The sequence below is a fragment of the Sceloporus occidentalis genome, unplaced genomic scaffold (genome assembly GCF_023333645.1).
Source record: "Sceloporus occidentalis isolate IW3139 unplaced genomic scaffold, rSceOcc1.0.p SCAF_6, whole genome shotgun sequence".
In the NCBI taxonomy this organism is placed as follows: Eukaryota; Metazoa; Chordata; class Lepidosauria; order Squamata; family Phrynosomatidae; genus Sceloporus; species Sceloporus occidentalis.
In genome coordinates this window covers 14667735-14690561 of record NW_028316986.1, presented here as the reverse complement: position 1 = coordinate 14690561, position 22827 = coordinate 14667735, and the positions used below count along the sequence as shown (strand labels likewise).

The 22827-nt window shown below is 41.0% G+C and overlaps 1 protein-coding gene across 1 annotated transcript in view; it reads left to right on the top strand.

Annotated features, from left to right (window-relative positions):
* Positions 1-22232, top strand: part of LOC149310433 (acylphosphatase-2-like) — a 98229-nt gene extending 75997 nt beyond the window's left edge. Inside the window, exon 4 of the mRNA XM_089528914.1 lies at positions 21102-22232. Within this exon, the coding sequence (XP_089385040.1) occupies positions 21102-21216 (115 nt within the window). The 3' untranslated portion in view covers positions 21217-22232. The remainder of the gene's footprint in view (positions 1-21101) is intronic.
* The last annotated feature ends 595 nt before the right edge of the window (positions 22233-22827 follow it).

The following is a 22827-nucleotide window of genomic DNA, read 5'->3' as shown; positions in this document are numbered from 1 at the left end:
CTCATGATGTGGCCAAAGTATGAGAACCTCAATATAATCATCTTGACTTCCAGGAAGTTCAACCTTGATTCTAGGACCCCAATTATTTGTCTTTTTGGCCATCTATGTTATCTTCAGCATTCTTCTCCAGCACCATATCTGAAATTAGTTTATCTTCTTTCTGTTGGCTTTCTTCACTGTCCAGCTCTCCCATCTGTACATGGTAATGGGGAATACAATGGCTTGGATGATTCTAACTTTAGTATTCAGCTGTATATCTTTATACTTCAGGGTTATGTCCAGTTTTTCATAGCTGCCCTTCCCATTCCTAATCTTCTTCTGATTTCTTGATTGCAGTCTCCGTTCTGATCAATATATGACCCAAAGTATGGGAAATCTTTAACTATTTCAATTTCCCTGTTATCTATGAATGTATGTACATCCTCTGTGGTCATTATTTTTGTTTTCTATAAATTCAGCAAGAATTTATACTTTGTACTTTCTTCCTTGACCTTCCATAGTGATTGTTCCTAGTCTATTATGTTTTCCACTGGTATTATGGTTTCATCCGCGTATCTTAGATTGCCGACATTCTTCCCTCCTATCTTCATTATTTTTTCTTGTGTGTCTAAACCTACTCTACATATGATATTTTCTGCATACAATTTGAACAGACAGGGTGATAAAATGCAGCCTCACCTGACCCCTTTGCCAATTGGGAACCATTCTGTTTCTCCGTATTCTGTTCTTACAGTAGTCTCTTGTCCTAAGTACAGGTTCCTCAAAGTCAGTCTAGCCCAGCGCCATGTTTTTCATTCTGGTAAACTGGAGGCCTATGGAAATTTTACAAGTGGGGCATTAGAACAGTATCTCTTCATAGTTCTAATGATGTTGCCATCGTCATTTTGTTGATATTGTTGTTGTTGCCATCAAGTTGACTTATACTTATAGCAGCCTTATGATCCTCCAAGGCCCCATTCCCACTGGCTTATAACGCGGATCAAGACCCGAATCATGGGTGCATCATTCCCATTTGAGCGCACATTCAATCCGCATTGCTCCGATATTGTTCCCATTGGAATTCGAATCTGACTCCCATGTGATCGAATTATCCTGAAAAAACCTGAATCAGTGGTTGATAAACCGGTTTAATTTAACAGTGCATTTTCAGTGAGTTTTCCTGTGCCTCTTGAGTCTGATTCACGGCATATGAATGGGAATGACAAGGATGTCTGATTTGGGAACTAGGGGATGGGAGGAGCAATGCTCAAGGGGCTAGCCTGGGGGTGTCATCTGCTTGTTCTCTTTCCTGCATTACCATCGCCATTTCCCCCATTCGCATAGCCTTTCCCCCGATGGAGTGGGAAGCAGGGATGACACAGAAGAGCCTAGGGTGCAAAGGGATTTGGAGTGAATAGAGGCTCCTTCTCTCTTCCAGAGGGACTATGGGAAGACACAGAAGAGCCTGGGATGCAAAGGGATTTGGGGCGAATAGAAGCTCTCTTCTTCCTTTCCCGAGGCGAAAAGCGCCCAAGCGACTGTTTGTCTGTGACATCAAGCACTTAGGCGTTTGATTGACAGCTGCTTTAAACAAAAAAAGGTTCCGGAAGGGCAATGGGAATGGGGAGCAAAATAACCCGCTTCAAATTACCATGGGGAAAATACCAATGGGAACGAAAACAGGTTAAAAAACCCAGGTCTGTTTGCACCCGTTTTTAATGGGAACGATGGATCAGATTCGATTACTACTCAGAAAAAAAATCCGAGTCAGAATTTCAGCGATATATGTCGCATTATATGCACAGTGGGAATGGCCCCCAAGAGTCCAAGTCATCAACTACCCTGCTCAGATCTTACAAACTCAGGGCCATGGCTTCCATAATTGAATCAATGCACTTGTAGTGTGATCTCACTCTTTTCCCACTGCCTTCAACTTTATCAAGCACTATTGTACTTTCTATTGAGTCATGGCATTTCATGATATATCCAAAGTCCAACAGCCTCAGTTTAGTCATCTTGGTTTCTAGCAAGAATTCAGACTTGATTTTCTCTAAGACCCATTTGTTTGTCCTTTTAGCAGTCAATAGTATCCATAGAATTCTTCTCCGGCACAACATTTCAAATGAACAATCATGGACAGAGGTGTAGAATTTCTTAAAATTTTAAATCCAGAGGAGGGTAAATTGTTTCCTACTGCCCCACAGGTTTTTTATGTGTAGGTAGGATCGAATATTCAGAAAAAAATACAGTATTAATATCCTTTACAGACTGAAAGTCAGTATGTTACTTTAGGAGCATAAAATATATTCTCTATAATTTGGTTTGGCATAAAATTATAATGCTTAGGGACATTAGAAAAATTTTATACAAAGAATAATTACAAATCTATTTTACTTTTTACTTTTAAAAATTGTTAAATTTTGTTACAAGTGAAAACACTTGTTCCCCCCTCTTAATTTTTCAACTGGGTCTTGTATCCTGCTCCCTTGGGTCTCATCCCAGGAGAAAGGTGAGATATAAAATAAATAAATAAATAATCTATCAATCCATCTGTCTTCCAGATCTTCACATTTCTAATCATGACCAGTAGCCACTGATAGCCCTATGCTTCATTAATTTTTCTCATCCTCTTTTAAAACTATTTCATTTGGTGAGGCCTGAATTGCTTCTGCGAATGAACAACAGGTCCCATACTTTTATTATGCTCTTTGTGAAGTAGTCAGCCCTCCACATTTGTGGCTTTGACCTTTGTGGATATGATTATTCATGGATTTAATTAATATGTTCACTCTAGGAATCTCTTATGTTTTCCAGCATGACTCTACCAGAGGTTGAGCATAGAGTCACACTGGTGGACCTAGAAGATTCCTAAAGAAAACACTTCTGTAGACATTTGTAGGTTCTCTAGCATGGTTCTATGGTAAGCTTCTGATGGATGTTGACCAGAGTTGTGCTGGTGGACCTAGAGATTCCTAGAGAGGTGTCCTATCAGGTAAAAAAATATGGTTTTTTTATTTGTAGCTTTCCCACTTTTATGGGCGTCCTGCACTCTTAACCCCAGCAAATGTGGGTCCTTCTGTTTATCAAAAATCTCTGCCACCATTGCACATCATTGCATGACCCTGTGCTCTAGTTTTAGGAAAGTAGTGAAGAGCTTCTCCACACCATAGCATCCCTGCTAATCTCAATAGTGGAGAGCACTTGTGACCTTTTCAGCATGTAGATCAGACCCATGCATTGTGATGAGCAAAGAGGCTTACACTTACAAGAGCTCTCCAGATGCATCACAATGGTAATATGCATGTGTAACGTATCTCCCATTCTGTTGAAGGGTGAGCTGTTTGGCACGTGTCAGCTCAGGATCCCAGCTTTCCTTGTGGCTTTACGTGATACATTTGATGCCAGGTATAACTATCCAAAAGGCTTTTGATACCCGCAACATTACTGCTTGGACTTATCCATGATTTTTCCAAATGCCAGTGATTGGATCCCACCTACAACGGGACCAGCTGTAATATCTCCAAGCTAAGATACAATTCCTATCCCACCCTGTTGTGCTCTCTCTGTCACTCTTTCTCTCAGTCTCCCTCACCCTGTTTCTTGTACAAGAGCAATAATTCATATTGCACTCAGAATGGAGTGAGGCTCATTTTCTTTCAGCTTAAAGAAGCAACGTTGCACAAATAAAGGGCCGTTCCTCCCACATGAGGACAAAGGAAGATGATGTAATCGGAGCAGAACCGTTTGTACCACAATAGCAAAGGATATGTCAGCACTCACTTCTATAAACGCTTACTTTTCAGGGGTTTACAGCTAAGCTCACAAATATTTGGGCTGGATTGTAACTTCCTGTGCTGCATTTGTAGCCAGAAGAGATTTCATTTTTAAAATTAAGTCAGAATCATTTCTAATTTCTTTTTCTGTCCTGGCTGCCTTTCATACAGAGAACCAAAAAAGAAAAGAAAATATGGATGGATGGATAGATGGTTGGATGGATAGATGGATGGATGGATGGATGGATGGCAGGCAAAATTTTATCTGGTCATATAGAAGCTATAAAGGAAGAAGTCTTTGCCTACAGTAGATTTAAATGAATTTAAGAGCTCATGTTTCAAATATACTGGGACAAAACAGCAACGTGCATGCATACTAATGCTAAGTCAAGGTGGGCAATATGCAATTCCCCTCATATTTGTACTCCCACATAAGCAAAAGAAAAAAACAAACAACTAGTTAAAAACAAGCATTTTTGCAATTAAAAAACCATCTGCCTGGTTTTGAAGCTTAAAGCATTCATGCCACATATAACTATCCAACATGTATAACTATCCCGGAAGCCTCCTGGACCATGTCTTGGGATTAGTCATGGAATACATAACAAGGATGCTGTAAATTGGGCCCAAGGAAAGCCTCATAGAAATGATCATTTTGTTTAGGTGATCTGTAGGTAAATGACATTATTCATTCAAGCTTATGTATCAATATTTGGTGAAAAGGCAGATGGTGCCCTCGGTGTTTTAGCATGGTCTGGTGTACATATTGAATCAACCATCAATTACTCTGTGTTTGAGTCAACTCTAAATCCCAGACATCATACTGGACCTGAAAATTATTGTGCCTCCTTTTTGCATTGGACCACAAAAAAAATCTTGTTGTTATTGTTGCTATTGTTGTTATATGCCTAGAAGTCATTTTTTTACTTATGGCTACCTTATGCTATTTATGGCAAAACTATCACAGGGTTTTCTTGGCAACATTTGTTCAGATGGGGGTTTGCCTTTGCCTTCCTCTGACGCTGAGAGTGCATGATTTTGCCAAGGTCACCCAATGGATTTCCATGGCTAAGGAGGGGTTCAAACCCTGGTCTCCACAAACATAAGCCAACACTGAAATTACTATATCACATTGGCTCTATTTTGTTGTTATTTGCCGTCAAGTCATTTATGGTGACCCTATGAATGAGAGATTTCCAAGATCATCATCAACAGGCCTGCTCAGGTCTTGCAAACTCAGGGCACCTATGGCTTCCTTGAGTGTATCCACCTGTAATACAGTCTTCCTCTTTTTCTACTTGCTGCCACATTACCACACATTCCTCCCCCCAATGAATTATGTTCATAGAATCATAGAGTTGGAAGAGACCACAAGGGCCATCCAGTCCAACCCCCTGCCATGCAGGAAATCCAAATCAAAGCATCCCCAACAGATGGCCATCCAGCCTCTGCTTAAAGAACTCCAAGGAAGGAGACTCCACTACACTCCGAGGCAGTGTGTTCCCCTGTCGAACAGCCCTTACTGTCAGGAAGTTCTTCCTAATGTTGAGGTGGAATCTCTTTTCCTGCAGCTTGCATCCATTGTTCCGGGTCCTGTTCTCTGGAGCAGCAGAAAACAAGCTTGCTCCCTCCTCAATATGACATCCTTTCAAATATTTAAACAGGGCTATCATATCACCTCTTAACCTTCTCTTCTCCAGGCTAAACATCCCCAGCTCCCTGAGTCGTTCCTCATAGGGCAAGGTTTCCAGACCTTTCACCATTTTAGTCGCCCTCCTCTGGACACGCTCCAGTTTCTCGATGTCCTTTTTGAATTGTGGTGCCCAGAACTGGACACAATATTCCAGGTGGGGCCTGACCAGAGCAGAATACAGTGGCACTATTACTTCTCTTGATCTAGACACTATACTTTTATTGATGCAGCCTAAAATTGCATTGGCCTTTTTAGCTGCCGCATTGCACTGTTGACTCATGTTCAACTTATGGTCTACCTCGACTCCCAGATCCCTTTCACATGTACTTTCATTCAGCAGTGTGTCTCCCATCCTATATCTGTGCATTTCATTTTTCTGCCCATGTTGACTCATGATATGTCCAAAGTATGAGAGCTTCAGTTATTTTGGCTTCTAGTGAGAGCTCAGGGTTGATTTATACTAGGACTTACTTATTTGGGTTTTTGGCAGTGCATGGTATGCAGAACTCTCCTCCAACACCTCTTTACAGATGAGTTACTACTCTTCCTGTCAGCTTTCTTCACTATCCAGCTTTCACATCCATACACAGAAATGAGAAGTACTATGATATGGATGATTCTGACTTTGGTATTTAATGACATAACTTTACATTTGAGGATCTTATCTGGTTTCTCCATAGCTGCCTTTCAAAGTCTCAACCTTTTCCTGATTTCTTGACTACAGTCTCTATTTTGATTTATGACTTGAGCCAAGATATAGAAAAACATGAATTATTTTTATGATTTCATCATCCACTGTAAAGTTGTGAAAATCATCTGTGGCCATGATTTTTGATTTTCTAATATGAAACTTTAACCCTGCTTTTGCATGATTCTTCCTTAATTTACATTGGTAGTCATTCCAAGTCTTTGCTATGTTCTCCTAGTTACATAGTGTCATTTGCATGTCTTAAATTCTTGATGTTCTTTAATCCAATTTTCACACTCCTGCTGGATCTAATCTTTCTTTCTCTATGGTATAGTTTGTATTCTGTAAAAAGATATGGGATGATAAAATGCATCCTTGTCTGATCCTCTTGCTAAATGGAAGCTATTCTCTTTCTCCACATTGTGTCCTGCAATTGACTCTTGTCCAGAGGAAAGGTTCACATCAGGGAAATCAGATGTTATGGTATACCCATTTCGTTTAGAGTAGAGCATAATCTCTTCTGACCTACACAGTCTTGCCTACAGCTTCTTTAACTAGCTAGAAACAAAATTGGTCTTCTACCAGGCAGACTGGCAGAAAGAGAGAGTGCCCTCATCTGCTAGTTCATGGTGTTTCCATGAAACTGGGGAACATCCACAGGGCTGAATTTGGGAGCTCTAGGGAAAAGATTAGGCCCATGGGTCATAGGTTCTCTCCCAGAATATGGTGATGGTGGAATCGCAAGCATGGACTGCTGCTGGAAGTTGAATATGCAGTACAAGATGAACACCACTGTTGCAGGCTGTGCCTACACTGCAGAATTAATGCAGTTTGACACTGCTTTAATGTCCATGGCTTAATGCTATGGAATTCTGGAATTTGTAGTTTTGTGAGGTATTTCACCTTCTCTGTAAGAGCGCTCCAGTGCCACAACAAACTACAAATCCATAGGATGGAGCCATGACAGTTAAAAAAATGTAAAACTGCATTAACTCTGCAGTGTGGCAGCAACCTCAGTTGCATAGGTGTACTGGTATAAGCATGGAGAAGTATCCATTGCTCTGCAAGGGAAGGGTGCAGACTTTTCTTTTTCAAACAAAAATGGAGAATTGTTTAGAAAGGGAAGGGGAAATGGAAGAGGGGCTGCCAGAGCAACCACCCAAGTCGCCAGAAAGGTCCGCCTTCTCTTTTCCATCAGCTGCCTCCCTTAAGTGCTATAACAACCCGGTCATAAAAACCTCAAGAAACTCTTTAGTGACCCACATTTAATCTGTCAGACTCATATCATCTTTGGCAGTTTCCTGGAGCTTTATTTATTTATATACTGAATAAATCATGAAGGGATGTTAGCATTATATAAGCAATATCATATTTGGTCCCTTTTTTCCCTGAGCAGGAGGATACAGCTTCTCTATGCTGGATTTCCAGAGTTGGTTTCCTGCCAGGAATGGGAGAAGCACCATCCTATGATCAAGGGCTTTGGGTATTTAAAGGCATCACCCTACTTAGCCTCAAACACGACATTTTGTCCCCCAGCAGAGATACACACACCCTTTCACACTGCACAGCTGTAGTTGTTTAATAGCAACAGCATTTACATTCTATAACGCTTCATATTGAACTAAATACTCTCTATGTGGTTTACAGTGTGTAAGCCAATAGCCCCCAACAAATTGGGCGCTCATTTTTCCGACTTACAAAAGGATGGAAGGTTGAGTCAACTTGGAACCCCGTGAGATCGAACTTGCTACATTGTGGCTGCAGTACTGGCATTTTAACCACTGCACCACCTTTTACCTGCCATGGCTGAGTTCCTGGGGTTTGTAGTTTGGTCAGGGAGTAGAACTCTCTAACAAAGCATTCTAAATAGCTTGCAAAACTATAAATCCAATGATTCCATACAGTGGAGCCATGGCAGTTAACCTGATCTCAAGTAGATATATATAATATGAAAGCAGTCTGGTCTAGATGTTGTCCCTGTTCCAGCAGTTGCCTTGTGGCATGCTCCTAGGAAATGAATGACTGAATGAGGAGCCTATATTCTTACTTCCGAAAACTCCTGGCCTCCAAGCACAACCGCATCCACTAACCCTAATCTTGTTATCAGTGGTGTGGGGTTAAGTGTTGAAGTACATAAGATATACACCCCGCCATGCCTAGCCTAAAAATAAAGGTGGTGAGTTGGTTTGTAACAGCAAACCAATTCTAACCGCTTTCATCATTACTGGATGTAGAATTTTGGCAGAGCAGAGGTCTTAGTGAGCCAGTTTGGTGTAATGGTTTGAGCATTGGACTAGGACTCTGGAGAGCAGGGTTCAAATCCTGGTTCAGCCATGTAAACCCACTGGATGATCTTGGGCAAGTCACACCCTCTCACCCTCAGATGAAGGCAATGACACCCCCCCCCCAGAGAAACTTGCCAAGAAAGTCCCATGATTAGACTGGATGGCCCTTGTGGTTGCATTAGGGTCGCCATAAGTTGGAAAGGAAGGGTATGCAGCACGCACACAATAAGTCTTAATTGCCCCTACAAGACTACACAGCACCAAAGCATTTTGCATTTCATCTGAGGTAACTCAAAGCAATGTATTTATGCTGTAAAATTCATTTCCCTGGCCCTCACCAAGGTATTATGAGGATTGCAGTTCATCTCAGAGTCCTTGATGACTACAGGCTGCAATTCTATATCCATTTACCTGGGAGGACCCTTAATGAAATCAATGGAACTTCCTTTTCAGAAGACATGTATAGGACTGCACTGTTAATCCATCTGTTTTGTTTATAAACTTCCACTCACAAAAGAGGGTTACGTAAATATATTCCAAGAATATGGTACGACAAGTCCTTCTAGGTTCATCCATGTGGAAATGGCTGGTGGCTACAGAAAGTTATAAAAAATGAATGATGTCTGAACCATGTGTGATGCATAAATGATACTGTGATTTTGAACTCAATTATCCTTGTCACAAAGTAGTAATTAAAGGAACTTAAATAAGTTACAGCTAACATGTTGAGTTTGTTTTAACAGGGCTTAGTCCAGATGGCATATCTTACCTGGACATGGATTTTAAATAAAACTCTAAAAGATATTTGCTGAAATCCTACACTGCTTGCACAGAGTAAATCTACACTCACATAGTTACATGATGGTAATGTCACACTACCTTTCTGCTGAATACAGACATTCTGCAACCAACTTTGCATCTGCTTGTATGCCTGCTTATTGTCCCATTGAGAAATGGGGAATACACAAAGGTTGTCTTCACAATCCCAGTGAATCAGTTGGTACATTGAAGGCACTGGTAAATAGTTATACACCTCACAAGAACATGTTGTTGGTTGTGAAATAGTTTTGTTTTTTAGATTGTAAGCCTGAGGGCAGGGAAATGTCTAATTTAAAACAATGTAAGCCACTCTGATAGCCTTTTGGCTGAAGAGCAGGGTATAAATACTATAAACAAACAAACAAACAAACAAATAACTGCTGTCAATCCTTTGAAATAGTTAGATTGGCTGAATTCTAACTGTGAACAGAATGTGTCCATTGCATAATGACAAAAAAGTACAATTGCATGTATAACGGAATGTATACATATAACACCAACAGAATAACTGCTGTTGTTTAGAATCAACTAATCCTTCTATGCCCCAAGTCATTTTTTAAAAAACCCAAAATCATCAGCCAAGGAAAGACAGAATCATTGTGTTGGAAGAGACCACAAGGCCATGCAGTCCAATCCCATTCTGCCATGCAGGAATACACAATCAAAGCAATCCTGACAGATGGCCATCCAGTCTCTGTTTAAAAACCCCCAAAGAAGGAGACTCCACTACACTCCAAGGCAGAATATTCCACTGTCAAACAGCTCTTACTGTCAGAAAGTTCTTCCTGATGCTAAGGTGGAACTTCTTTTCCTGTCATTTGCATCCATTGCTCCATGTCTTTCTCTCTGGAGCAGCAGAAAGCAAGCTTGCTCCATCAATATGACATCTTCACAAATATTTAAACATGGCTATCATTTTAACATACCCCTCTAAGCCTGAAATTTTTCCTTGTGGAAATTCATTTTCTCCAATCTATTACGGTTATTTTGAATTCTGATTGTATTAGCTACTTCTCCTAATCTGGTGTCTTCAAATTTGATAAGCATGCCCACTATTCCATCCTCCAAGTCATTGATAAAAATATTGACTAGCACTGGACCCAGGACACAATGCTGTGGTACCCCACTGGTCACTTCTTTCCAGAGTAAAGAAAAGCCATTGATGAGTACCCTTTGGGTTTAATTGGTCAACCAACTACAGAAATCAAGATATGCTACATCCACAGCATTTCCTTAGTCTATCAAGCTTGTAGATCTATCAAATAAAGTTAATACTGGTCTGGCGTGACTTGTTTTTGAGAACCTCAGCCAAGGAAACATAGTACCACCTGGTGGCTGGTGGGTTCCATGAAAAGTGGGATGGTGGATCTGCCCCAGGTTTTCCTATGAAGTTTAAAATTGTTATCAAGAGTGCGGAACCTTGTCCCACAAAACAGGTTCAGGACCTTGGAGAATTCCTGGGACTATAAACTGGAATAGATTAATCACCCAATTTACACGGAAAACACCAGACATCTCTTTGTTCTGCATTTGTATTAACACACAACAAAGAAATGTTCTGTTTCAGTAAATGCTAGTTATAGAGCTTGGGTCAGTATCTTTGTTTGTGCTTATAATATAATCATGTAAAATTAATGGGGATTTTTTTTCTCCCAAGGAAATCTGTTCTGTCCTGGTTTGAATTATCACTTCTTATTGGACAGGCTGTATTTTGAACAGAGTCTGGATTAATCAGAAGTGTCTCCTTTTATTTACACAACCTGCTACATGGGAGGGGGAGCCTGAATTTTCCTGTAGGCATTGCTAAAGTAATAGTTGGTAGAAGCTGAGCTGTAAAATACAAGTTTTTCTATGGGGAATTATTTTTTTTCTTAGGGCTACACTCCTGCAAAGTTATAAACACATAATTTCCACTGAAACCTGCAGGAAGACTTGGCTTCTTGTAACCGTAGGCATGATTACAGTCTGAGCCTGGGTCTTTATTTGACAAATGCTATTTGATGTATTTAATTTAAATGGTAAATCACACAGTGCAGCATTTGGTTTCAGGTGGTGTAAAAGAACATGGGATTCAAAAGGATAATAATAGAAAGTGTAAAATATTCCCCTTTCCCAACTCAAATTATTTCGTGTGTTTGGCCTCTTTATGTCAGTTGTGGTTGCTCTTTGGTCAAATACACATTTCACATTGGGGTGGACAACTGTGGGAAGCTTAGGGGGGTACTGTAGTTCCTTAGGGGACTGTGGAGGGCAGCCCCCTCCCCCACATGTCCAGCCAAAAAAATGATTTTGCCCTCAAATGCCTCCTAGGGAATGCAGGGAGCAATTTCATCATGTTTTTAGGCTCCCCATTTTAGGCTCAGGAGATGCTTTTTCCAACAACAGGAAAAAAGGACTTCTCCTCAGCCTAAAATGGTCCAGGGGGGTAAAGATGTGGAGAAAATCTTCCCCACATCCCCTAGAAGACATTTGGTGCCAAAAATGTATTTGGACATTAGAAGAAACTTCTTGATGGTAAGAGAGGCAGTGGGGTCTGTTTCTCTGGATGTCTTTAAAAAGAGGTTGGACAGCCATCTGCTGGGGATGCTCTAGCTGGCGTTCCTTCTCTTGGCAGTGTTGGTAGGTTTGGAACTGTTGGCCTATGGGGCCCCCTTCCAACTCTTTAATTCTATGTTACAAGTAACACCATTACTGTGTTTGTACTGTGATACTTGGGGTGCATCTACACTGTAGAAATAAGTGAAGTTTGACACCACTTTAAGTGCTGTAGGTCCATCCTAGGATATGTAGTTTTACAAGGTCTGTAGCCTTCTCTGCCAAAGAATGCTTGTGCCTCACAAAACTACAAATCCCAGGATTGTGTAGGATGGAGCAATGGCCATTAAAATGGTGTCAAACTTCACTATTTCTACATGTAGGTGCACTCTCGATAACAAGTGTCACATCAGACCATATTCTTATCTAGATGAATATTCTGTCTGCCCACTGATAAATCAAATGCTTATGGGAAGGTTGTAGGCAAGCCATGACTACAATAGCAAATTCCTGCTTGTCTTCCCAAGCAACTGGTGTAAGTCATCCTACATGCAATAGCAGGGCTCATCTTGGTGTCATAGAGCTCATCTACACCTTCCAGAATACTTTTGGGTTTCCCTAGCGTATTCTGGCTCTCAATTTGCCTCTTACCTATTTTGTAGCAATGATGCTGCCTTCACTTAAGTGGTCCCTGTCATGTATCCCTCAGATCCAGACCACAGCCAAGGCTTGTAGATTCTTTTTATACAATATTGCCAAAATCCGACCATATCTCTCTGCCTCTACTGCCAAGATCCTGGTCCATGCCCTAGTTGTCTCACGACTTGATTACTGTAACATCCTCCTGGCTGGGCTTCCTCTCTCTCACCTCCGTCCTTTAATTTCTGTCCAGCATTCAGCTGCACGCATTATCACATCCACCCACCGCTCTGACTACATCTCTCCTGTGTTGGCATCCCTTCACTGGCTCCCCCTCCCTTTCCGCATTCAATATAAGCTCCTGCTGTCAACCTTTAAAGCCCTCCATGGGCTGGCCCCTCCCTACTTATCAGACCTTATTTCCCCTCACCTTCCCACTAGGGCCCTCCCGTTCTGGTAGTCAAGGTCTGCTGTCCCAGCCCAGGATTTCCTCTGCCCCATCTCGGATTCGCCCCTTTTCACTTGCTGCCCCTCACTCCTGGAACCTTCTTCCCCCGCGAAGAAGGTTCCTTAACCAGCTTCAAAACGGAGCTGACGACCATCCTGTTCAGAGAAGCGTTCCCAGGCATTGCATAATTGTCACTTGCTATTTGATGTTCTTTTGTTGTCTGTTTTATTGAATCATTTCCTGTATTGCTATGTTTTTTATATGTATTATCTTACTAGAAAGGCCCCTTCCCCTCCACCACTCCCTTCTCCTTCTGTGTTGTGTCTTTTTAGATTGTAAGCCTGAGGGCAGGGAACCGTCCAATTGAAAAGATTGTATGTACAGCGCTGTGTAAATTTACAGCGCTTCATAAAAAAGGTTAATAATTAATAATTAATAATAATAATAATAATAATAATAATGGTTCCAAGCTGCCTGCCACTGCCATTGCAGGCATCTCTCTCTGAAGCCAGAACAAGGTGCCCAACCAGTTGACCTTAGAGCAATGTCCCCACAACATCAATGGTAGCAGGTGGCTTGGGATTGCTTAAGTAAAGGCAGCTGCCATCATCACAGTGAAGAGACCAAAAACCCATAGCAAAAGATGAGTTAAATAAAATAGGGTTAGGGGTGGAAACCCCAGTATGATCTGGGCATCATGAAGACAATCCAGACCTGATTTGGGATTTTGAGTCTGCATCATATAAACAGAACGATGCAAGCCCAGAGGAAGTTTGCAGTATTTAATCAATATAGACAATGCTGTACACATGCAAAGCAGTTGTATTGGGGGACTGTTGTGCAATGGGCATATCAGTAGCATAAATGGAGTGCTATCAGTGTAACCATTCTACATGAACATAAATCCTATTGTTAGTCCTGACTAGAGTAGGACCATCAATCAGTTAGATTTATCTATATGTGGATTCAGCATTCAACAACTCATTTAATGGTTCTATTCTAGTTGGGACTAACCCACAAGATTCCAGACAGATAGGTGTGCATTCTTGGGTGGTGAATAAATATTCATCAGTGCTTGTAATGTACCATTTTCTTCACTGGGATTGCACAAAAGAACCACTGTGCATTTCTTGTTGCAAACTGGTACACTGTAAGATACACAATCAGTTGCATAGTGTCAGTATTTAGTAGAATGGTAGTGTAACACAACCATGTATCATGTCACTGTCCAAGTGTAGTTTTAAAATTCACAAGTGTGATGGAGAATCTCAGTCCATGACTTTCCCTCCCCTAGGATCTGTTTCCCAACTTTTTAATCTATGAATCATTTCACTGCAGTGATTGGTTATTTGTGCTTTTAATGCACAGCATACACATCCAAAATGAATGGGTGTAATTGGTACAGATTGGAAATTTTACTAAATAAATAATTTCCCATTATGGAATCTCAGATACAATGTAGAAAATAAAAACCAAAAAACCAAATAATTCTACTGCTGTTCCACTCAAGAAAAACCCAGTTCAGCTAGTGTATGTGTTTGTGCCATTAAGTAACCTGTGAATTTATGGTGACCTGTTGAATCTCATGGGATTTTCTTAGGCAAGGAATCCTCAGAGGTGGTTTCGCCAGTTCCTTTTTCTGAAATATAGCCTAGAGCTCCTTGTATTTGTTGGTGGTCTCCCATCCATGTACTAACAAGGGCTGATCCTGTTTAGCTTCCAAGTTTAGACAGGATCAGGTGCCAGATTATTTAGGCTAAAGTCAGCTCAGCCGAGTCTCTGAGATTTAAGTAACTGAGGAAAGATAATATCTCTGCAATTGGCATAGCTCCTTGTGCATGACAAAAACTTTTAAATACACCTCCCTCCATTTTCCTACTCTTGACAATGCTAATCAATCATTTTTTGCAATGGCATTGAACTCCTTTCCTTTCTTCCTGCTTTTCACTTGTGCTGAAGCATATCATCATGACAGTGGAATGTTCTTTTTCTTCCGTTGTCAGGAAAAGAGAAAGCACTAAGAAAATACATATGTGTGTTTGTGATCTTTTTCTTCTTCATTTACATGCTCCCTTCCCCTCAAAACCAAGATTCAAGGCAGCTATAAACTCCATCTTTCTTTATTTCGGTTTGTTTTAAGTAAGAGTTAATCAAATGTGCTCCCCCTCACCTGTCTTCATAGTTATCAGTCCAGACAAGGCAGGGCCCAACCCCCAATTCTGGTGCAAGCTGATGACATACAGCCAGATCAGCATAAAATACGTGTTACACCACCCTTAAAATGCACTTTAAAGACTCAATTTTTGATCCAAATCACCCCAGAAAATCCAGAGCCCTCCAGAGTGATGCCAAGCAGCAGTTCACATTCTCGTCCTGCCATGCTGCCTACTGCTGCCATAAGTCACTCCCTCTGAGGTCAGAATGAGGCACCCAGCCCTGTGATCGACACTGAGCACCTCATTTTTGGCCTCAGAGACAGTGACTCGTGCCAGCACAGCAGGATGCATGTGTGAGCAGCTGCTCAGCATTATTCCAGAGTGCCCAGATAATGGGGAGAATCTGAGGCAGCTTTGGGTCCAGAATACTCCAGGATGCTCCCAGAGTTTTCTGGCCTGTGCAGACACAGCCTTAGTCTGTTTCTGGCACTCAGTAAAAGCCACTGAGAACCAAGTAAGCTCCCAACAATATAATACCAGTGGTTTTCAAACAGTGGGGGAGCACCCCTGGTGTGTATGTGAAAGTTGCTCAAGAAGGGTGCAAAACTTGGAGATACTGATCCTTCCTCCTCAGCCTCTTTCTCTTCCCTAACTTTTTAATATGTCAATTTCACACATGTGTTGCATTAAATATTGAATTTACTTAAATTTTTCTAGTTTGAAAAAATATTTCCTTATAAAATGTTAAAATATGAATGTACATGAAAATATGAACACTAAATAAACAAAATATATTTTGTTTAACAAAATATTCGTGTATTATGTTGAGTGAGTGGGTATGTGACATCTGGATGTAGCTGCAAATGGGGGGGTCCCATGGGTAAAAAAGCTTGATTACTACTGTTTGTTAAACAATTCATTTACCTGTGTTTCTCCATTCTGGGTTTGTTTCACTGCACAATTAGACAGGTTAAACTTTTACACCTGCAGATGTTTTGGACCTCATCTCCCAGGATCCCTGTTGATGGGCTGTTCTGGTTGTGATTTCTGGGAGCTGAAATCAAAAACATTTGGAGGTCCAAAGGTCTACTGCAGTATATTGGAGACAGTGATCAGAGGTTACAGAGGTGCAGCCTCCCAAATGGGAAAGCAAGTGGTACACTAAGGAATGTCCCCTTGCCAAGGGGCGGGACATATAGAAGGGGAAGGTCCTCTGCAACCCAGTTGTGGAAACTCTGTCGTCTGGATTAGACTAGGAGAGAAGGAGATGCTCTCCTTCCCTACAGTAGCCTTGTTTGATATTGGGGTGTGATAAAAAGTCCCAATTCCTTGCCCATCTAAAGCAAATCATCCGGTGATGTGCCAACAGACTTCCTTTTGTACTTTCTCTCTACTGTTTTAGAGCAATGTTTTATTCACACTCATACATAGCCTCTCTGCTCCCGCCAATGTTCCATCATGGGTTTTCTTGATCTTTTGCAAATGGGAGGCATGCTAACCTTCACACCAACCTAGCTGTTTTTAGCCAAATGGGTGCATGTGGTTTCCATGGCAGCAGCGGCAGGCAGAATTTGACTTTAAGAGCATCAGCAGATGGATACATTCTGCTTCAACAGGCAAGATTCCCTCCATCAAGGAGCAACCATTGTCAATTCCTTTCAGACCATTATTCTCTTAACATGGCATACACTAACCTAAGAAGGGATAGGATTGCTAGAAAAAGTTGCAGCTCATTTCTGAAATCTTAAGCAAGGGCCAAGATTGGGGTAGGGGGGATGTACAGAGGGAAGGACAGATAGTTTGGGTACAGAATGAGCAACCAACCCATCTGTTCTTGGTTGTTACAATGCTGTAACAGATGCCATTGTCTTCAGTATCCCTGCAGTGTACTGATTGGTTGTGAGTTAATTAAGAACACAAACACACACAAACTGGGGTGCCTTATAAAATGCATCGTACCTGTTCCATTTGGAGAAAGCATATTTGAGCAGATGTGAGGCCAATACCTCAATGATGAAGCATATGCTTGGCACGAAGAAGGTCTCAGATCAATCCTTGACATCACTAGGTTAGGCTAGGAAAGAATCTTGCCTGAAACCCTGCAGAGATGCTGCTAGCGCTGGTAATACAGGTTAGGTAGACCAGTTCCCTGTCTTCCTATCCCAGGATCAGTCCAGGATCATAACTAGTTGAAATGTCCTCAGGAAAAGGACATTTTCCTTTGCCCCAACTTAATACAACTGAGATGGAGCTGTCCAGGTGCTGCTGGATCATAGCTCATGCTATCCCTGCTCAGCATAGCCCATGGTAAGAGATGTTGGAATTTGCAGGCCAGCAACATCTTCAAGGCTGCACTTCCTTGCAGGAGTGGGCAGAGTGTGACCTGTAGACCACATGTGGCCCCTGAAATCCAATTGTGCAGACCCTGAAGCCATCACCAGTTCCCCTGAACCCTCAATCATTGGGGGAGACGGACCCAAAACATGAAAACACACAAAACACCTCTCCTACACAACTTTCCTAATTCCCCTCTCAAAATACCATTAGGAAGTGACTCAGCATCACTTTTGTTGTCATTTTAAGCAGGGCTACAGAGGAAAACAGAAAACAGATATTTGGGCTTACTGTCAGCCTTTACAGGGTTTAGAGGGAAATTGGTGCTCTCTCTCTCTCTCTCTCTCTCTCTCTCTCTCTCTCTCTCACACACACACACACACACACACACACACACACACACTTGTCCACTCTTGTTATACAGAAATGAAGACAAGTTGGCACACTCTGATGAAAGACTCAGGAAGATACTACATCACAGTTAGGGATCCCGATGCCCTCTTAGTGGATGCATGGCACATCTCCAGTTCCTCCAACATTACCTAGAATAGACCAGCACATGTTTGGCAATAATGGGCCTCCTATCTCTCTTGATAGGAGAAAACAAGAACTGTTTCAAAATCAGGGCCCTGTTGGTGTTTTTGGAAGAAGTGAAGGGGCAGGATAACTAGAACACTACTCAGTTGTCACCTGGCTGGTGCTGATGCTACAGTTCCTTCAGACTGACTCCTTGTGCTACAGTCACTGTCCCATCAATATAATACACCTACCTTAAACAATCAGAATAGATTGCCCTGCCCTTTTCCTGCCCCAAAATGTAATTGTGATTAGTGATTTGACTAAGTTTGCAAGTGTGCTTTTGGGTATGATCTGTTTGGGTGATCAGCAATCTATAACTTGAGGGGGAAAGTGCTATTAGGAGTACTCGTGGGTCAAGAAATTATAAACTGTGCACACACTGATGCTAGGTATCCAAGCAATGAAAGCAAAGGAGGATTAGTGTGCACATGTGTGCATGAGAAAGAGTAACTTATGCCATGAAATATCACATCATAATGTATTAATTAAAATTCTTTACGCAGAATTCTGACAGTGCCTAACATTTTAATACCTGTTGTGCTGTTTAATAGCATATTGTTTTTAATCATGTTGGCATTCTGGTACTTGACAGTTCATGATGCTATTTTTTCAGGTAATAATAACTAATTTATTTATTTTTTACTGATCTTGGTTACGTTAAATCATAAGAACCCATTACATAAAATGCACACTGGTTTCAACCCAACTCCACTGAAATCAATGGGATCTTTTCCACTGGCTTTAATACTATACAGATTGCATGCCATTATGAAGCTGCATTATAATGAAATTGTCTGTTATTGACCAGTCTGACTTCCAGTACCATTCCAATCTTAAATCTTTTACCTGCAGGTTGAACTTGAAAGCTTATGTGTGCAATTTCTGTATTCTGCTACGGAGCTACAAGCCTCCCTTTGAAGCAATCCACTATATAGTTGCTTATTATAGAAGTTACTGCATTAAGTAGCCATTAAGTTAATGCAGTAAGATGTTGGTGCAGACATCTAAGTGGAGGTGCATGGCTCAGGTATTGTTGGAACAGTGAATCTATTCCAGGTTCTTGTAGACATTTTAAAGGAGCTATCATAAATCGTATACCTTGTCCCTACAATAGCTGTGAAACTTTAGCGCATTTAAAGTCCAAGTTAAAATCCAGACCAGATTTATCAGCCTACTAATATCAGAACTGCTAGCCTCTATTGAGTGTAGGCTTCTTGAAGCTTGATTTGTGCATGAACTAATGTGATGTTATGAATAAACAGGTTTCCCTGACCTGGTTGTCTCCAGGTGGGTGAACTACTACTGCCTTCATTCCCAGACAGCATTGGTCATAGTGGCTGATATTATGGTGTAATATATCTGATGGGTACCAGATTGGAAGAGGCTGAATCAGAATATATCTGAGTAGCAGTGGAGATAATAGTGTTGAAATCTGAATTGGGTCATCAGGCATACTGGGCATGCTCCAGGAACATAGGGAGAAGGCCTCATAAACAACTTGGAGAAAGACCCTGGAAGCTCAGAACTTTGTAATGTCTGCAACAGATCCAGTTCTTCAGCCTGACCAGTATTTGAGAATGCTGTAGGTTTATTGCAAGGCAGACGATCCCAAAACTTGCCCTGAACTTAGAAGGAAAAGCAGGAGTCAGAGAGGAACGGCAGGAACCTGCTAAGTGTTTTATGAAAAAACAGAGGACTTTATCACATGGGGAAAATCGAGGAGAATTCGGGGTGATTATCTCATGTGAAATGTGATATCACACTTAAGATTTTCACACACATTGCTATTAAACAGGAAAGAAAGGCAAGAAACAGCAAGAAATCATTTTTGGGATTTCCCTGTGAATGATTTGCTGCTGTTTATTGCTTCTTTATTGCCTGGACTGCGATATCACGTTTTGCACAGGATAATCACTGTTTAAACCTCTGATTTTGTTCAATTTCCCCTGTGTGATAAAGTCCAGAGTCAGAAATTAAATTCTAGATCTGTCATACTCCAACTGCTTCATACTGACTGCAATTTGTTTGTACTCATCATTCATGATATTTTATAGGCATAGCTGTGGTTGACGTCCACTTGTAAATCTTCTCTGTTTTCAAAGTAATCTCTTTCTTTCTACATATTTTTTTTAAATCAAGGAGGAACACATGGGATGGCTAGAATAATGTTTCTGATATACACTGACATAATCCCTGTATGTACCAGCATATGTAATGGTGGGCCGCTGTAGAAGGAGATACCTAGTACCTCCTTCCATAGGCCTTTCACACCGGGTATGCAACAGCAGTTGAGTTCTTCCATAGGCAGATCCATCCCCTCCCATTACTTTCCACCTGGAGAAAAGGAGCAGCCTTATGTTGAGGCAGAAGCTTCTCTTTCTTCACCAGATGTGGCTGGAATGCACTTGGGCACACAGCTGATCAAGTGGCAGGGGATGAATCTTTACCCTAGAGCCAGCTGGCTGTTGTTGTATACCTGGGGAAGAAGCAGAGAGACAAAAAGCCTTCACCCCACCCATTCAACCACTGTTAATGCACTGGGAGAAACTTACATTCTGCTAGCAAGGGATTTGACTCTTGGCCCATGTCATTAGATTGATAGTTCTTAGATCCCTTGGTCTGCAAGCACCCTAAGTCTGCATCCAGATTGTTACTTCTACAAGGCTCTCTGAGTATAACAGACATAAGACTGAGTGCTGTGCTTGACAAATTAGCCCCCCTTTGCTTGGTTTGACATGCAATGCAGCCTTTTAAACACACAAAGCATTACAGTAGGATAAATGTTATGCGAAGCTGTGATGCCATCTCTTTACTTCTTTGTGATGTTGTGCAGCTAAATTTGCATGTGATCTCCATGGTCAATAAGCAACACATATGTGCAACCATATGCAGTCTGAAATCCACGGTCATGCACAATGCACAGCCATGTGCAGTCTACTACATGCACCACTCTGCTGCCACAACCTTGGACTGAATACAGCCACACAACCAGTTCCATAGGGAAACTTACACATGTGTAAGACAACACCAACAGAATTTCAACCACCAAATCTCCCAGCCATCATGTTTGTGGCAAATTCTAGGTGTCATAGTCCAAATAATATACTTTCCCGAAAGATAATTATGTATCTAATATAATATACAACTCACCTACCCTTATTTTCTCCATACAGGAAGCAGTGGCTGGCCAAAGTTGGAAGTCCTAGCTCCCAAATCGAGCGGGCAAACTTTTCTAATGAAAAGGAGATCCCGAAACTTGACTTCACTGGATTCATCACAAGATATTAACTGAAAAGGACATCACTACTGTGTGGAATTCTCATCTGCTGCTGTTGTATAATTGTTTCCACACTTCCTTAAAGTGTTAAGATTGCTGCATACTAAACAAAATGGAACAATCTCTCATTTATGTTCAGTAAAAATTGTAAAATAATTGAGAATAGAACAGTATAAGGGTGGGTGAATAGTACTTCTTGTTCTAAAAAGTAATTTTAATGTATACAAGGTCCTCTAAATTGGGACTACCTCTGGAGGGTTTTAACACTGGATGACACTGAATTATATTTAACATGTCTACTTTTTCTTTTTCTAAATTAACAACCATGGGAGGACGGAGAGACCAGGCTGCAATTGGAGCTTCTTTTCCGAAATTATTAGTAGCTTATGGGAGCAATTTTCATTGGGAACATAACAACTGGAGAAGATTTAAATCACCTCCTTCCTGTGATCCTAGTATTGATCAGATCAGCTATGGATGTTATTTAGAGAAAACTAACAAAGCCTAGGTGTATTAAATATGGCCATGCTTTAAATGCCCCGTGTAGTTTGGTCCATTTCCAGCACATTGTAAAGTAAGCATAGGGACATGGATTTTTATAGAACACATACAGTAACTGCAACAGATTGTGGGTTTAGGGAATTATTCTCATGTATTATTTGTATTTTTACAGATCAATTCTATATATGTTGACTTGGCAATAAGTCCCATTGCATCTGATGGAATGATTATGTATACAACTGTGCCTTGACTTAAAGCAAGAAAAAAAGCTTTGAATGAGTTACATCTTAAATGAGTAATGTCTTAAAACTTAGAAATAAACAGACTAGTAATGTATCCCAAGCTGTTGAACACTTTCCACTCCAAGCAAAAAGCATATAAACCCTTGCAGTGGTTCTTATTGGATTTAGTCAACCTTCCTTTTCTGTGAATTCTTCCCCCACCTCAATACTGAATCTGTTGTACTAAAATAAAACCTGTTGCCTTTTTGCCTGGATTAGTGTATTTGTGCTAAAATAAATATTTATTGCCATAGAAAATGTGTCTTGGACTACTTTGAAAAATATTCCTCAACCAATCTTGGTAGCACCTTGAAAGGTATGAGATAATTGACTACATCTTTATTTGATGAGTTCACTGAGTTTATTCCAGAAAGTTTCTGTACTTCAGTTTAAATCCTGCTCCGAAATGTTAAATTATTTAATCCACGAAGAAGTGGTGTATCCAGTTTCATTTCAACAGAAGAATATATTTGGTCTTGGCTCCTGAGATTTAGAATGGGATGAAGCATCAGTCAAGTCTTGCCAGACACAGTAGATGCTGCCCAGCCCCATTGGTAGGATGGTGGAAAAGGGTGCACAGACCAAAGGAGACAGCAACAGTGCCATTGTGGTGGACAGTGAAACACGGGAGATTGGAACAGGGCATCTGGTTCATGGAAAATATGACTGCACTTATATCTTGCTTATGGCCAATGTGGCATGTGGTTGGACACTCTGGGAATAAAATACAAAGGGATCTAGGAGTCTTAGTCGACCACAAGTGGAATATAAGTCAACAGTGTAATGCAGCAGCTAAAAAAGCCAATATAATCCTAGGCTGCATAAAAAGGAGTGTAGTAT